The 18,703-nt window shown below is 40.0% G+C and overlaps 1 protein-coding gene across 2 annotated transcripts in view; it reads right to left on the reverse strand.

The window, feature by feature from the left end:
• Positions 1 to 4,221, reverse strand: part of CFAP54 (cilia and flagella associated protein 54) — a 301,722-nt gene extending 297,501 nt beyond the window's left edge. For both annotated transcript variants that reach the window (XM_073788328.1, XM_019952057.3), the window contains exon 1: positions 3,802 to 4,221. In XM_073788328.1, the coding sequence (XP_073644429.1) occupies positions 3,802 to 4,130 (329 nt within the window). In that variant the 5' untranslated portion in view covers positions 4,131 to 4,221. The remainder of the gene's footprint in view (positions 1 to 3,801) is intronic.
• Between the last annotated feature and the right edge of the window lie 14,482 nt (positions 4,222 to 18,703).

The raw sequence follows: 18,703 nt of genomic DNA on the forward strand, positions 1-18,703 counted from the left end.
CCTGTGCTCCACAGCAGGAAAGGCCACAACAGTGAGAGGCCCGCGTTCCGCAAAAAAAAAAAAAAAAAAAAAAAAATCTATATTTTAGATAAAATGAACTTTTATGCTTACAGAAGTTCCTATAGTTATAAAAAGAAACAATTTTGGATTTTAAAAAATAACCATCTGTCAAATATGTTATAAAAGCAGCTCCTACCTCCCGTACTCCTGACTGGTCTCCACATTGCCATCATTGCCCCATTTGGACAAAGTCACCAAAATCTTTTAAAACAACAATCACATAAGGTTACTTCTTTGCCAAAAACTAGGCAATGGTCTCCCGTTGCATTTGGAATAAATGCAGACTCTATAAGTGGCCTCTAAAACCTTCCACAGCCCTACCTACTCCTCTAATCTCATCTCATACCACTGCACCCACACTCTCCACACTGTGCTAGACAGGCCTCTGTCCATTCCTCCAAAGGCCCCCGACTCTTTCCTGCCAAGATCGTCCCACATGCTTGTTCCCTCTGTTTATCCTGTCTCCTTGCTGGTTGACTGCCAGGCGCGGGCTTTCTCTAGTTGTGGCGAGCAGGGGCTACTCTTCATTGCGGTGCGAGGGCTTCTCATTGCAGTGGCTTCTCGTTGCAGAGCATAGGCTCTAGGCGCTCGGGCTTCAGCAGTTGTGGCATGCGGGCTCAGCAGTTGTGGCTTGTGGGCTTTAGAGCACAGGCTCAGTAGTTGTGGCGCACGGGCTTAGTTGCTCCGTGGCATGTGGGATCTTCCTGGACCAGGGCTCGAACCCGTGTCCCCTGCATTGGCAGGCAGATTCTTAACCACTGCGCCACCAGGGAAGCCCTACTGCCAGCATCCTTCTAATCTCAGCTTAATGTCACCTCCCTCACCATTCCTTTGAAGGCAGGTCTCCACTGTGTTGCCGTTAAGCCTGTGCTCAAGTGTTATCTGCTCCAACCACCTTATTGAAAATTGCAACCTCCTGTCTCCCACTCCATAACCCTTCCTCTCTTTTTCTCCCTAGCATTTATCATTTTCTAGGTCACCATAAAATCACTTCTTTTATATGTTTATTGTCTATTTACCCCTCTAGAATATAAGCACCAAGAGAGCAGGGATTTTTGTCTGGTTCATTGCTGTATCCCCAGCACTTAGTGCAATACCTGGCACATATAAGCTCTCAGTAGCTTCTTCATAGCCCTTGTTTGTGTGTTGACTTAGTGACTCATTAAAAGCCTATCTGCCTCTCTCTATGAGCACAGATTCCCATATCTATTTTGTTTATCACTGTATAACCCATGACTAGTGCAGGCCCTGGCATATAGTAGGCACTCAATAAAAAATTATTCTGTAAATAAATGGCTAAATATGTGAGAGGTTAGATAGCAAAGGTCCATGTCAATCCTTAATGTTTGTGACTCTCTGTTTAAAGATGAGGCAGATACTGTACTTACCAGTTGACCCAGGTCTACAATTATTGAGAATGCAAGGGTAATTCTTGAATTCTTTCAATGCCAAATATTCACTGAATGTTCACTATGTCCCAACCCTCAGGGTAGGTGTTAGAGCAATGAAAAAGAGGCTCATCGTCATCAGGGAGCTTACACATTCTAATCAGGGAGATAGACAGTACACAAGAAAAGAAATAAATACAAGTATAAATTGATGGGTGAACCTGCATTTGATATGAAAGGCCACTCTAAGGAGGTAACAACTGAGCTAAGACCTGAAAGAAGAGAAGGAGCCAGATATTTGAAAAGTTAAGAAAAGAACATTTCAGACAAAGGAGGCATCAAATATAAAGTCCCTGGGGTGAGAAACAGAAGGATCTGTTTCCCTATAAAGTCCTGAGACAGAAGTGAGGGATGAGCTGAGATGAGAGAGGCAGGCAAGGCCAGAGCCTCAGACCCTGGAAGACACCAGAAGTAGTCTTAATTTTATTCTAAAAGCAAAGGGAAACAAAAGTCTTTAGATAGGGGAGTGGGTGATTTATTTATAAAGGTTACCCTGACTGCTATGTGAAGGATAGATTTGAGACTCAAGTAGCTGCAGGGAAAATTTGAGATGGTGACGGTTTGAACTGGAATGTTGGTAGTGGAGATGGGAAGATAAACTGCTATCTAAGTCACCAAAACAGAAACATTTTCAATATAAATATATGTAGCTTAGCTACGTAATGTGCTTTCCTTAGTCAATTCTTGGTTCTCATCTTACTTGGCCCATCAGCATGATTTGCCACAGTTGATTGATCATTCCTTCCTTCTTAAAACACTTTCTCTACTTGGCTTCCAGTACACCACACACTTACTGGTTCTCCTCTACCTCTTTAGCTACTCCTTCTTAGTCTCTGCCAGTTTCTTCTTATCTTCCCAACTTGTCAATGTTGGAGGGCCCCAGGGTTAAGTCCATGGACCCTCCTCTTCTCCATCTACGCTCACGCCCTTAGCTATTCCATCAAATGACAAAGCTTAAATATCATCAATATGCTGATGAATCCCAGTGTACTTCTCCTCTGACCTCCAGACTCAAATGTCCAACTACCTACATAATAACTCTGCCTGGATGGTGAATTACATCTCAATCTTAATATATCTAAAAACTAAACTCTTCATCTCCCTCACTTCTGCCCGAAACTTGTCCTTCCCACAGTCACAATCCCACCCCAGGACCTTTACACTTGCCATTCTCCCTGTGTGGCCGACTCTTTCTACAGAAATCCTCATCACTTACTACCATAACATCTTCTCATCTTTCTCAAAGGTCACTTTTCCTGACTTTCCTTGACCATGCTCCCTGCCATCCCACTTTAAATTATAACACCCATCTTCCTCCCTGCTCTAGTTTTCTCCCTAGCACTTATCTCCTTGTAAAATAATTTCCTTACATATTGGTTTAGTGGCTGTCTGTAGTCACAAGAATACATGCTCCATGAGGCTATGAATTTGTATATCTTTTAACTTGATGTTTTCCTAGTTCCTGGAATAGAACCTGATATTTAGGAGGTGCTCAATAAATATGTAGTTAAAAGCATGAATGAATAATAAACATAAGTTAAAATTATTTCTTCATATTAAATACATGGATGAAAAATATAAGATGAAGCTATTGGCTATTCTGGTATTCTTTGCCACTTGTCTACACTTCTGGCTGTTCAGTTTGCAGTGTGTTTTGACTGGGAAAGAAAGATGGTAACACAAACAGGAAAGAACCTTAAAAACAGGTAGTCTGCAGTTCAAGATAACAACATGGTGATAGAATCCAAAAAAAGGCAAACGTGCAAAATGAGTCACAAAATCAAGAAAGTCACTGTGATCCTAGTAACAATATAAAAAGGAATAAAGTACAAATGTTCACAGAATGACATACTTCATGGCATCAAGAATTAACTTTTTCATGAACCTGAGCTACCTCAAAGTTATTCCTTTTCCTCCATATACAAAAGGGTACCCACAACATGGAAAGTTGTGAAAACTGTGAGTGAGCCAAAAATTTATTGGCATGGATTAGCAATTAGAAGACACTCAGAAACAGAAATGGCGAGTTATGAAACATTTCTTTGTTGATTTTTATTCTGACCCGAGCAGGAAGCCAAGATACATTTACCAGGAATTAAGGATTGTAATAGCGATGAGTCTCCACTTCTTAAACTTTGTTTATATCTCCAGGGCCCTTTGGCCAAGTTCTGAGTCCGCCACACTGACCCAGCTCCGGGACCACCACCAGCATCCTCAAAAGCATCACCTCCTTTGGCCCCGGGAGTTGCCCTTCTCCAGACAGCGCCCGCCCCAGAGCCCTGCCTCTGCTTACCAACGCCGGTGGAACTCATGCTCCTGTTCCTCCGTTGTAGCTAAAGCCGTCTTTCTCTTCATAAAGCCTAGCAACTCCTGGATCTCCTTCTCACAGGAGGCCAGGAGTGGGTTTTTAGCGTCCAGCGGCCCATAAAACACTGCGAGGGGCAACAAGTCCTCGCGGCAGGTCGAGCGAGGCTGTGGGCTGAGAGAGCTCGCCTTTGACTCCACGGGGAACTTTGAGATCGCAGTCGAGGTCGGGGGCGGGGTCGGCGGCGGTCCTGGCGGCGACACAGATGTGGGAGACACGTTGGATGGAGAGGTCGAACAGGTGCCTTGCGCCGCCATGTTGACCAGACCCGGGCCTGACCAAGAGTGTGTGTACACGCGGTTGCCTGGCGACGGTCTCGTGGCAACCAGGCATCCCACGCGCTCTCGGGAAAACACAGCGGCCCCTGGAGGGCAAAGGAAGAAAAAACCCGGTCCAGAAAGCAATGTTGCTCCTGAGGTGCTTTTGCTCTCTGGCTCATCGCTGTATGAGATGAGAAAGGAGAGAAGGTTCTGGGCAGAGAGCGAATAGGAGTGCCAGAAACTTAGGATCACAAATCCAAACTATACTTTTTCCATTTCGACCACTTAATAATGATGATCATTAATATGTGCCAGGTATTGTTCTGAGCATTTGGAACATAATCTCATTTACTTCATTTAATCATCGTTATAGCTTTACAATTTAGGATATTATTAGTATCTCCATTTCACAGTTTAAGAAACCAGAGTTTAGGGAGGTTAGTCATTTGACCAAGGTCAGAGTAAACCGTAGGGTCAGGGACCAGGTCTCAGCCTTCTGACTCCCAAGCCTGTGCTCAAAATGAACAGGCTATGTTGACCATCCCCCAAGACTAAGCTTAACAGTCGAATTGAAATTAGGGTAATATTTGACAGCAACTGATCCATTCTGGTCGCTCTTTTTGGACCCTGAGGTCTGTAACTGCGGATGATTTTGGTGTCTAGTAGTTACAATTACTCTATGTTTATTCATTTGTATTTCAGCTTTATCCTAATTATCACTATATTCTAAATTCATGAGCATTTTACTCAGCCTTAACCTTTGGACATTAATGTGTACTAATGCTTGAAGGGTTAACTCTCTAAAGACTTTTGCATTTTAAACAGGGATTTTAGGAGACTTTGCTTCTGAAGGGGAAACTATGGCCTCGAGGGAAATATTTGGGGGCAAGGGAAGTTCTTCTTTCCCTGCATTATGGGCAATAGTAAGTTTATTTATATATTTAAAGTATGAGTTTCCAACCAGTACAGAACTTGCTTTCTTTATAAATTATGCAGTGCCAAAAATTATCTAAGAGAAGGATCAGAAATATTTGATGGCTTAGGAAAATAGGTCTTTAACACTGAAAACTGTTACTGGTTCTGTCAAACTTAAAAATAAATAAAGACAGTAACCGTAACACCCTGTGAGCCCAATTTCCCATTTAAGATTAAGAAGCTTATTGGACCACAGCCTGATTTCTTTCAGGTCTGACCTAATTTCTTGCAGACTCTGTGGACCTGTGCTAATTTGTGAGGCTGGCCTAATATGTCATGTGTACTATACTCTAATATTCTTTGAAGGCAAATGATGATGATTTTGCTGTTCAAGGCAGGTAATTATGGCCCAAGAACCCTCCTGGCAAGCAGCGAGGTGCTCTGACACCAGACTGAAAGGAATTCAATTCTCCAATCAGGATGTAGAAATCTTCTTTGATCAAGATTTTATCTTGTCTTTAAGTGAGCAGGAAAAATGTTAAGACTTTAAAGAATTTAGGCCTAAAGAAATAATCTATCCTTGGAGCATTTACAAAAAGTATTAATAGACCTTTTAAAAAAATCAGCTTGGTAAATTCTTGCTCTTCTCATCTTCTCCTTGTTCTTACATAACAGATGTGTCCACTTCAGATCAAAAGCTGGTGTAATTTGCCACGGAGTACTATCTTTTATGTTGATGAAAGTGAAGCTGCAGGATAAATGTAAATTAAAGTGGTCAGAGAGGAGAAAGGAAAATAAAAATAAAACAGATAAAATGGATTTCTCCCCACTTGATCTGGCTGCTCTCAGAAACAAGCTTTCATAGTGCAGACACATTTCAAAGTCACTAGTAAAAGAAAATGTGACTAATTAAATTCAAATACTTGAATTATGAAACATTGCGTCTTAGTCATTTCCCTCCTTGCACACACTAAAGTTAACAATGCATAACTTTCAGTAGTTTTTGAAAGCTTGTCTGCATATTTAAATGGGTGCTATACTCTGAATCATCATTGTGGTAAGATGGATATTTCCATTTTCTTCGGTTTAAATTATACTTAAATCATTTTAAAAAACATTTTCGAGCTGTTATCTTTCTTGTGATGAGATGCAGCTATTAGAATACCTTCTCTATCTCCTTGTCACTTTGCTTTATTCTTTTTACTGTAGTGAAAGAATAGAGCTCTGCAACTGTCTGACAGGGCTAAATAATGTAAATAGCTTCCTTATAAATAATGTAAATTGCTGTTTCCTTATAATTAGTGTCTTTGCAGGCTGCAAGGATCCTTTTTGCCCATTCAAGAGTCTTTATCATTTAAAGTTACTGTTAGAGAAAGAATAAATAAGGTTAATACTCTTTCTATTCCTAATTTAGTTGTTAATCATTTGGACTGTCCCAAAAATGTACATTTATATGGCATTTAAAAAAAAAAAGCACAAAGATCTCCTTTTCCTACCTCACTACCTAATATTTAGACTTTTTAACTTCATGCTTTTGTTCAGTGAAATACAGCCATTTCTTTAGTGTGTCACAAATGCATAGATGAACCTCACATTCCCTGCAAGAAGCAGATGGCACATACGCAGCTAACCCCGAAGAAGGCATGCTGTGAAATATGCTGTGATAAAGATCTTTTAAATGCTGTAAGAAGCCCAAGAAGAAGCTTGGGATTTGAGAGAGAACAGAGGATTCTAGAGGAGGTGATGTTTTAGCCCTGAACCATAACTGTCCTTCATTAATAGAAAAATCCTTGCAATAGGGATTTGCCTATTTACTGTGATAACCTAGCACTGAAGACTGGCCACTGGCAGAGTATATAAATGAGTGAATGAAAAAAAAGTAAGATGAACATTTAGAAGGATATCCCACATCTCTACAAATGACCCAATTTTGTTCCTTTTTATGGCTGAGTAATATTCCATTGTATATATGTGCCACAGCTTCTTTATCCATTCCTCTGTTGATGGACATTTAGGTTGTTTCCGTGTCCTGGCTATTATAAATTGTGCTACTATGAACATTGGGGTGCATGTTTCTTTTTGAATTATGGTTTCTCTGGGTATATGCCCAGTAGTGGGATTGACAGTCTCTAGAACTACATGGTAGTTCTAGAGACTGTCATACAGAGTGAAGTAGGTCAGAAAGAGAAAAACAAATATCATATATTAACACATATATGTAGAATCTGAAAAAATTTGTATACACGATCTTATTTACAAAGCAGAGACACAGATGTAGAGACACAGATGTAGAGAACGAAGGTATGGATACCAAGGGGGAAGCGGGGGGTGGAATGAATTGGGAGATTGGGATTGATATATATACACTATTGATACTATGTATAAAATAGATAACTAATGAGAACATACTATATAGCACAGGGAACTCTACTTAATGCACTGTGGTGACCTAAATGGGAAGGAAATCCAAAAAAGAGGGGATATATGTATATGTATAGCTGATTCACTTTGCTGTACAGTAGAAACTAACACAACATTGTAAAGCAACTATTCTCCAATAAAAATTAATTTAAAAAATATATCAATAGCAGATTCAGACTAATAGAAAGACCAGATAAAGAGACTGTTTGGGTAAATTAAACAGGTTTAGTTATTACAGGCTACCAGTGGAAGTCAGTATAGTAAGGATATACAACAAAGACATCAGCAGCATTAGCCAGGACAGATGGGAATATAAATTTCCAAAACCTAACATCCTCACCAGTGTTACACAATCCTGGATGGTAACATCCCTGCGCCTTTTAAGTCTCTGATGCTTGAACAAATGTCTGCAGTTCCTCTGGAGTGCAGTATTGCTTCTAATTTAATACTTTGTGCATGGACAGTTTCAGATACTTCCACTTGGCTCTTCCAACCACAACAGCTTTAATGCCACAGGTTAGGGACCCTGTGTTAGGGTTCTGCTAAATACTGCATCTCCCCTTCAATCAAAGGTTCTGGGTTTGTGAACTGCTTGAGGTCTGGAAACTAGATGAGGAACCACAATTTTCCATTGCAGCAACTAATACAGACTTTTGCTTACCATTTCTTGAGTTTTCTGATTATACATGTCAAGCAGCACCTTTGTTGCCTGCTCATCCATCTAACTTGACCCTGTAACACCATGATTCATTAGCTAACACCACATATCCCTATAGGTAAAGGTACCTTGGTTGTCGCTCTAGCCTGGCTGTCCATAATTACATCTCATGCTGGCCTTTGTTAACTGCTACCACCTGGCCTTTGCCATTCTGGAATTACATCATCCCCACGAATATTATGAAGCTAAATTTCATGGCAGAATCCCCCACCGTCAACCCTGGCCCACAGAAGACAGAAAACTTCCAAGCTTCTCCAACAATGCTGGTGCTCACCTCATTGCTGCATTACTTACATCCTCAGTGGAGGTAATATCCTCTGGCCATCTCAGAGAACATAGCCAAGCAGTGGGTTCTTAGGATATACATAATAAATCCATTCTAACATTCCTATCTCTCTGGGCTTTCTGGCCCTTTCTTCAAAGTCATATCAAGGAAGTTCTGCATCTTCACTTTATTTGATGTAGAACATTATCAGATCTGCACTTCCAGAAGCCACCTTGTTATGTTATTAGGAATCCTGACTGAGTACCCCCATATTAATGAATTCTACCCTATCCAGCCTGTATTCTGTCCTCTCCTGGTCTAACATACCCAAGATACACTCCTACACATGTTCCCCCCCAGCTTCAGCTAATACCTGTTAGCCAGATCCTGCAGTTCCTTTGGCATGTGGGCTGTTTCTTCCCAGAACAGAGCTTGTACTTTCCTGTTCAGGCTGTGCTGAAATGTGTTTGATTTTTAGCCAGGAGGTAATGAAGGGTGTTGGGGGCATATCTGGAGGAAAACAAGAATCATCTTGAAAGGCACCTTCTTCAGATTAGGTCATTGTATGTTCCTCCAGGCAAAAAAAGACTGTTTTTCTCTGGCAGGTGGTTAGAGGCTGTTTCTGCTACCCTGGAGGGTTGAGAGGAATTTAGGAGCTCAAAATTCCTAGGCTTGTCTACCTAAATATCTTCATTTCAGATCTCTGAGTCCCATTCTTTTCTTGGAACCTCTGCTACATATTCAGATTGTGGGCCCGATTTTCAGCAAAGTCTACCCAGCCATTACCCTGAGCTGCAATAAAAGCAATCTGACTTTTAGAGAATGTTTGCAGGACTTCCAATGCCTCAAAAGAAGCCACACCACAATCCCTTTAATTAATAATGCCCCATACTGACTCAGCACAATAGCTATTTGATCTCCCCCTACCTTGCTGTCTACCTGCACCTCATCACAATTAAACCATGGGTGAAATCACTGCATGCCCACCCAACTTACCACCACAATTGGTTCCCTGTTGCTTTCAGACAGTAGGTGAGTCAACTCTAGAATCCCATCCTGGGGCTCCACTTTTTATAGCTCACTCCTACTGTGTTAACCTGGGTTCTTTACACAACAGAGTTTGAGGCAAAACTTAAGTGCCTGTGCTTTGTTTGGTAGTGATTCCCCTGAAGCAAGGAGGGGAAAAGGAAGTGAGACAGGGACTGTGATGTTCATTTCATGTGTCCACTTGACTCGGCTAAGGGAAGCCCAGCTGGCTAGTAAAACACTATTTCTGGGTGTGTCTGTGAGAGTGTTTCCGGAAAATATTAACGTTAGAATCAGTAGACTGAGTAAAGAAGATCGCCCTCACCGGTGTAGGTGGGCATCAACCGGTGCACTGAAGGTCCAAATAGAACACAAAGGCCGAGGAAGGGCAAATTCTTTCTCCCTGCTTGAGCTGGGAAATCTCTTTTCCCCTGCCTTGGACATCACCACTCCTGGTTCTTGGGCCTTTGGACATGGACTGAATTACCGCTGGCTTTCCTGGTTCTCCAGTTTTCAGACAGCAGATCATGGGACTTCTCAGCCTCCAAAATCACAGGAGTCAATTCCTTGTTTTATATATATATATATATATATATATATATATATATATATATATATATATATCCCATTAGTTCTGTTTCTCTGGAGAACTCTAATATAGATACTGGTACTGAGACATGTTACTGCTGTATAAATACCTTAAAATGTGGAAGCAGCTTTGGAACTGGGTAATGAATAGAAGCTGGAAGTGTTTCAATGTGCATGCTAGAAAAAGCCTCCATTACCATGAATGGACTGTTAAGAGAAATTTTAGAGAGGACTCAGAAAGAAAAGAGGAGAGGCTGTAGAGAAAGCCTCAGTCTGCTTAGAGAATAACGAAGTAATCCTGAGCAGGATTTTGGTAGAAATATGGATGGGAAAGGCCATTTTGATGAGGTCTCACTCAGATGGAAATGAGGAACATGTTATTGGACAACGGAGGAAAGGCCATTCTTGTTGTTATGAAAGCGGCAAAGAACTTGGCTGAATTGTGTTTGTATTCTAGTGTTTTGTGGAAGATAAAATTTGGGGATGATGAAATGAGTATTTAGCTGAAGCAATCTCTAATCAGAGTGCTGAAGGTGCAGCGTGGCTCCTCCTGACTGCTTATAGTACAACACGAAAAGAGAGAAATGACTGAGCAAAAAGGAAGCTTAAAGATTTCTCAGCCTGTTCACACTGTAAAAAATGAGGAACGATAGTTGGAAGAGAACAATAAGGATGTGGCCAAGAGATCATTTGATAAGAAGATTATTATGGATCAGCTGTCTCTACAGAAGCTAGGAGGTGTTGTTCAGAACAATGGAAGAATAACCACAAGGGCAATTCGAACATCATCAGGGCTGGCACTCCCATCAGAGACCCAGAGTGCAAGGGTCCAGAGACAGAGCAGTTTCACAGGAGGGCACATGGTGTCCAGCACTGCATCACAACTTGGGCTCTTCAATTACCCCAGATGCACCTCTCCAGCAGGGCACTTGACCGTGCTCAGAACACTTACATTAGCCTACAGTTGGGCAGAATCACCTAACATGAAGCCTAGTTTTTAATAAAGTGTTGAATATCTCATGTAATTTATTGAATACTGTACTGAAAATGAAAATAGAATTTTAGTATGTGTACAGAATGGTTGTAAGTGTATCGGTTGTTTTTACCCTCCTGATGGTGTGGCTGACTGGGAGCTGCGGTTTGCGCCACTGCCCACGAGAGACTGTCAGACTACGCTTATCACTAGCCTGGGAAAGATCAAAACTCAGCATTCAAAGAACAGTTTCTACTGAATGCGTATCACTTTTGTACCATCATAAAGTCAAAAAATCGTAAGTCAGGGACCATTTGTAGTAGATCTTTCTGTTTTGACCTGAAAATATTTTTGACTTTTTTTTAATAAAAAAAGAAATTGTAGAATGATGTGAACAATATGTTAATGTTTATCTATGTGAAAAAAAGTACCACAAAATGATACTATAATATTTGTATTTATATGTGTGTTTGTGTATATTATAAGAGGGAGGAGAGAAAGACCGAAGTATGAGAGAGGGGGTGTGTTGAGAAGTTCTGAAAGAATCCTCAATAAATTGTTGACACTGGTTACGTCTGGGAGGAAACTGGAATTGGAAATGGGGATCAAATGAGATTTTAGACTTGTCTGTATTTCTTTTTTTTACTTTGTTTTAACACAGAAAATACTGTCCTATAGTACTTATGTAATGAAAGTTAATCTTAAAATGTAATGGTAAGTGTAAAAATAAAACTTTTTATTTTTGGTGTCCCTGGGTGGGCAAAGTAAAACTTTTCATGAAAGCATGAAGATACATGCACATAACAATGATACATACAAACGAAAACTTCTGTATTCCTTAACTAGGCAGAATTTCCACCAACTGCATCATTTGGGGGGAGGTACTTAGAAGCACATTCTTGGACTACATACTATTAGCTTTGTTTCCTGAATCTCAAAAAAGGCAGAAAAAGTTTTTGATTCATTCATGGATGTTTAAGACTGAACTCCAACACTTAGGGTCTCATGGACCCCCCCCCCAAATGTCCTACCTCTCCTTGTCATTCCCCCCACCACCAAGTTTCTTCTTTATTTACCATGAATTCAAGCACTGTGACTCCTAGTTTACTACAGGCAAGAAGTAAAGAGGAATGTATTGACATAGCAATCCAGATGTCTGGGTCTCCTAAGAAAAAGCTTAAGCAGGGTGGAGATTGGAAGAGCACCGAAAGGAGGCCTTTCCTGGGATCTTATCTGTCATACAATATGCTGGTGAAAGAAAAGAAATTTATCTGACTTTCTGGATTGGTCATAAAACCTTGATCTAACAGTTTCCAAACCTTTTTCCAGAATGCACAGTAAGAAATACAAAGAGCACGATGGCCATACTTTTAATTTGGTTCTTGTCAGGAGGTTGATTAAATGCCTTTGGTCTTACCTGTCACCAGACTAGGATAAAAACTCAACCCTGCAAAGTCCCAAGGTTTTTGTACTGTTTCACTCTTCCTTGCTTGAAAACCAGCTGATTCTTTTCTGATCTCACATCTTTCTTGTGGTACCTTGGCAACTACAACCAACAGCAACCAACACATGCTTTTTGTTTCCCTTCACCTAAAGCCCCAAGTTTATTCATTATATTTTATGCTACCAAGTTGTTGCAGATGACAGTTTCACCAAATGTTTCAGCACTAAATGACATGAGAAGTCATCTTCCTAGGCTCCAATAACAGTTTCCTTGCTGCCCGCTCTCTGACTGTGTAGTCAGTGCTACACATTTTAAGTTTTTGTTGAAGCAGCACCCTAATTCCGGTACGAAACACTGTGTCAGTCTCCTTAGACTAAATTATGCTAGAGTAGCAAATAATCCCACATCTCCATGGCTTACAAAGGCAAAATTTTATCCTTTGCTCACATTTGCGAATAATATAGTTCAGCTGAGTCTCTGCTCCACACACCCTCATTTTGGGACTAAGCCTGAAAGAGCAAGCCATATCTGGAGCATCGCAAATCTCAGAGCGGAAGAGGAAAAATGATGGAGGAGCAATTCAGTGGCTCTTAAACTTCTGCTCCAAACTGGCACCAATGCCTTTCGCTTACATTTCATTTTCAAAAGTAACTCAAATTGTCAAGGCCATTCTCAGAGGGGCCAGGAATTACAATCCCCCCTGCCACAGGGAGGAGCAGGTAATATTTTGAATAATACAAGCTACCAGAGTACCTCAACTTTAACATATCCAAACAAAACACACGTCTTTCTCCCAATCTACTCCTCTCCTGCTTTCTCTCACTCACTAGTGGAGGCTCCAGAATTTTCATACTAGAAGAGGGTTGGTGTAGCAATGAGGTTAGAAGGAAGAGCTAGAAGACTAGTTTTAAAGCTGCATCTTCTAAGGAAGCACACAGTTTTTACTTAAATTGCATGGTCATTTAAGTTGGCTTGATGGAGTTGATTGAAATTATGAATTGGCTAAAGTCCCCTCAACTTATGCTCTTGGTCGTTCGATTGGATACCACCACTGCAGTTACCCAAACAAGAAACAATGGTATCTTTGAGTCCTCCTATCCCGTCCAGTCCCAATTTGTAGGCCTGTGCTGTCCAATATGGCAGCCACTAACTACATGTGGATATCAAACACTTGAACTGCAACTAGTCGGAACTGAAATGTACTATACATGTAAAACAACAAAACAGATCTCCAAGACTCTGTAAAAAAAAAAAAAAAGAATATAAAACATCATTTTTATATTGATGACATTTTGAAATGACAATATTTTGGCTATATTGAGTTAACTAAAACATATTATTAAAATTAATTCCACTTGTTTCTATCTCTATAATATGCTGCTAGACAATTTAAAATGACATATATGTCCCTCATTTGTGTCTTGCATTATATTTATACTGGACAGCACTCCTGTGGGCTGCCTTTTTCTCTTCATCTCCATTGTCCCAGCCTTAGCTCAGGCCTTCTTCCTGTTTCAGTGAGGTTTCTGCAAAAGCCTCCACACTAGTCTTTCTGCCTCTATTCTGGCCTTTCTCCAACCCTGTTTTCAAAGTGGCCAGAATGATCTTTTAAGCTGCAATCCAGTCATGCTAACTCAAATAGTTTGGTATTGTTCCACGGGTCACCATTGCCTTAATTCCATAGTTCCATATATAAAACCTTTCCTGATGAGCCTGACGCCTAGTTTCACCCTAGGGTGCGCCTAGCCCCTGAAATATACCAAAACTTTCCAAGGGTCTGGGCATGTCTGGTTTTAAGTGAGTCAGTTTTCACATCCTCGACTTTCATATTTTGCAATATTTATGTGCTTCAAAGGCACCTGCAGTCTAAGTTCTCTGCCCTCTTCCCCTATGTTGTTCTATTCTTCTTGACTAAGCAAAGGTATCTAGAATCTTAGTATCAGGCATTGATGGAACGATTAAGGAATTCCTTTAAGCAAGGTGCCAATCCTGCCTCCCTACCTGTTATAAGATATATTGCTCATACAATATTCACACCATGCTATAAATATATGTTAAAATATGTAAGAAAATAGAGAATTTTTGGAAATTCTTTTAGGGAGTAAACAAGAAAGTTCAAAGACCACTATCTCATCTCTCATGACACCCTACCCATATCCCCACATCACCACCTCTGTCTCCACACACACACACACACACACACACACACACACACACACACACACACACACACACACACACACACCTTCCCAGCTCCAGCTTTACTCAAGAGCTCAGCCTATCCCAGGCTATTCTCCCTCACCTTCTTACCCCAGCTAATCACTTGCTGCAATTCCTGCTTGCTTGATGGCATCATCAGAAAAGGTTACTTTTCAGTTTTGCTATGCAGAGGCTTTACCAATTTTCTTCTATTATGTGAGCTTTGACCTTCACTGCACTTTATGAGATGACCTTGAAGGCAGATGCAAGCAATTTCTATCTACTTAATTTTCATGATCATTGCTCTCCTTTCAGTAGAGAAAAACAGTGGGTTTTTTCCTCCAAATTTACATGACTATTTTAAGTGTTGCTGAAAGAGTAGTTTCAAGCAGTTATTTCTCAGGTGTCTTTTTTTTTAACAAAAACACCAAGATTTAATGATTGAACTCATATAATAAGTAAACACGTGTGCATATCTCGCACTGTTTAGTTGCCAGCTGCTGCTTATTGTTGATTCCTTCATTGTGGTTGTCAGAGTGCTGTCATCAAATTCACTGTCAAGGTCATTGTGGGAATGGTCACAGGGAGTAGAGGAGAGTGGTTAGGGACATGGCTCAACCACCTGTTAGTTGTGTTACCTTAGAAAACTCATTTAACTTCCCTGGGCATCAGTTTCCTCGTCTGTAAAATGAAGATTACAAGAATAGTAACTCCTTTGTAGGGTTGCTGTAAGAGTTAAATGGATTAAAACTAGTAAAGTGCCTAGAATATGTCACTGATTTTTTAAAATAATAATATTAAAGAGCAGCTGATAAAGTGACAAGCTCATTTTTTTTTTCCAAAAGATTTGTTTGGGGGACTTGGCAAACTTACAGAGAAATTTTTCATTTCTGTTTATCCACTGAAGTACATTTTTAATTCTCATCTCAATAACAAACCCTCTTAAGAGTATCATGAGTGCAAAGCTAAAATCATCAGATTCTCTGTCACACAAATGAACTTTTTCAACTCTCTGGTTTTACACACACACGCACACACATATAGACCAAAGAAAGTGAGATTCTGCTGGTTTTGCTTGGGGTTAAGTGTAGAAAATTTTTTAAACCCCCAACTTCAAAACTCAGTTTCCAAAAAATCTTCAAGTAATTTAATTTCGTAAACATGACTGGCAAACTTTTTCTGTTAAAGCCAGATCGTAGATATTTTAGGCGTTTCAGGCCATGGATCTCTGCTGCCACTACTCAGTTCTGCCACTGTAGCCCCAGGGCATCCGTAGACAACAGTGAAAAAATGAGCATGTCTGTGTTCTAATAAAACTTTATTTACAAAAATAGGCAGCAAGCCAGATTTGGTCTGCAGGCCATGGTTTGCCAACTCTGTCTTAGATGTTACTCCATATTTACCTTGTAACTTTGATCATCTCTAGTATACAGTAACATACCCACAATGGCAGGAGAAACTCAATTTGTGAAGCAATGAACTACAAAAAATGACACATGAAATACAGTATACAGGTACATATAAAGTTGAGGAAAAACAGATGAGAAGTATCTGTGGGTGAGAAGCAGATAATGATACTTCAATTCTCTAAAGTGATTGTTCAGCAGGAAACAGATTAAAACAAGCACAAGTTTCATTTTCTGCCTCAGAGTACTTACCTATATACATACATATCTTCATCTCAACTCTCAACCAGTCAAGGACATATACGTCACTAGGGCAGTTCCTAAAACTCTGTGCCCCAAATAACAACATAAACCCGCTGAAATAATGTATTCTTACTCCAAGGGCTCAGTGGTGAATCCTTCATCATGTTACCTAGAATTCCCCCTTTCATATGTCTATATTTCAAGAATAAACAGAAATTATGTGAATTGTTAAGAATGTTTTCCCCAAATTTTCAGGCCCTTTGATCCACTGGTTCTACTTCCATAGTTAATCAATTATATATCAATCTCTAGCTCCTTAACTATGATTCTATTAAACCATAAGGATCAATCACAATGGTCCTGAATAGGGCTGGAGTTGAAGGAACTGAAAAGCAAAGCCAGAAATAGTGAAGAATTGATAGAACTTGATAGTGAGGCCAGGGATTTTTTTTTTTTTTTTTTTGGTGTATTAATTGTTGTATCCCCAAGTGCTTAAAACAGTGCCTGGCGCTAAGTATTCACTCCACAAACATTTGTTTGTGTGAATAAATGAATGAATGAATGAACAAAAAATAGGTGACAAGTATGGAAGGTAAAAGAAGATGTAAAATGAATCCAAGTTTTCAAGCCTGAGCAACAGAAAGAATCCTAATGATGTTAATATTCAAGATAAGGGCTGTAAGAGATGACTGGAGGAGCCTGCAATACAACAGTGGTTAACCAATGCACATGAACCTACTTTACTCCAAAAACCATCCCCCTGACGCCCAGCAGTCTTGTTTGTACTATGTGATCTCACCACCAGTCACAGAAGATTGAACCAAGGATGAACACTTGACCTAGCTAGACCAATCAGATTCTTTCTCCTGGAATCTGAAACTGAGATTCTGCTGGATGTAGTAGAGCTGCTTATAAAGGTGGTCAAGTCTGCCAAGAGCTTGGAGAAGCAGAGAAAGTTGGTCTCGAGACAGAGAAGCAAGATGTCTTAGAAAAGCAGAGGCAGAAGCTGGAGAGAGAGTATCGCCTATGTTAATGAGAGTTTTCTGGTCCTGATTGTATTCCCTCCCAGAGGTCCAGCTGCCTTCATGGCATTGTTTCTGGATATCCTTATAATAAATTCACCTTTTGGGTAGAGAAGGGAAAGTAATCAGATTTATTTTCTGATGCTCTGAGCCCAGAATCATTGATTAGACAGGGAGGTAGGTGGTTGATTCATTTTTGGATACGTTAAATCTGGGTTTTCTTTCCTTCTTCAGAAATATTTTTTACCTCATTTGCCCTAAATGTTCCTATACTCTTCATTATGTCTTCAATAAATTACCAGGCCTTTTTCTTCCATCCTGTTAGGAGATACCTTACAACACAAGTGCATTTTTACTACCTTAACCTCAGAAGAGAAAGTATCCTTGCTTCCCAAATTTCTGAGCACCTTATGATGTCTATCCCTTTATAGAGAATAGTCCTGAAAGAAGGCTTTCAAGAGGTGTATGATTATCAGAGACAAACAGTATAGACAGAGGGTTTTTCTCTTGTACACACGTCCTAAGGCATGATGTTATTCTCTTGGAATAAGAGAAAATGGGACAGAAGACATGTAGAGGAAATTTGAGCCACAGAATATTATACAAGCAGTGAAATGCATGTCATTTTCTAATCCCTTCCGGGCTTCAACACCTCTTCACAACACCTTGAGAAAGCCTGCAAATTGAAATCACCTCTTTGCAAATTGATTTCCTAATGTCACTAGGCTCCACACACTGTCAGCCCACGCTCTTTCAGTTGCTAAGTGCACTGGATTGTCACAGTACGTTCCAGAGGCTCTAGATTTCTCTCAAATGCAAAAGATGTGCTTCTAATTGGAAGAAAAGGCCTTGTCTTTCAAATACAATATTCTCTGAAACAAAAGAAGTACCCATTAGATTTCAAACAGTTCAAATTGATTGATTTCCCCAAACATGGGAAAGCTTATAAGCTCTAAAATTTAACAATATCATTTTACAACTCGGAGCGTAAAGATGATTTTTAGATTAGTTTTGCATTATTAGCTTCACTTCATTAGGAACAAAAATCATAAGATGCCACTAAATATTTATTCACAACATGCACTGATTACTGATTACTATAGAGGAGACACATTACAAGAGACTTTCATTTTTCTAAATCAATAATATGAACAAAATTTTAGGCGAAAGTTTAAGACTGATTTTAAAAGGGGAGGGGGAAGCTATGGCAAGAAATAAGAACATTTAAATTTAATGGGTATATATACATAAGTTTAACAAATATTTATTGAGGGAGACCACAGTAACAGAGTAGAGACTGATAAGATATAAAATGCAGTCCACAGGCCTAAAGAGTTTAGAGACAAACAG

This window comes from Tursiops truncatus, chromosome 11 (genome assembly GCF_011762595.2).
Source record: "Tursiops truncatus isolate mTurTru1 chromosome 11, mTurTru1.mat.Y, whole genome shotgun sequence".
NCBI classification, from domain to species: Eukaryota; Metazoa; Chordata; class Mammalia; order Artiodactyla; family Delphinidae; genus Tursiops; species Tursiops truncatus.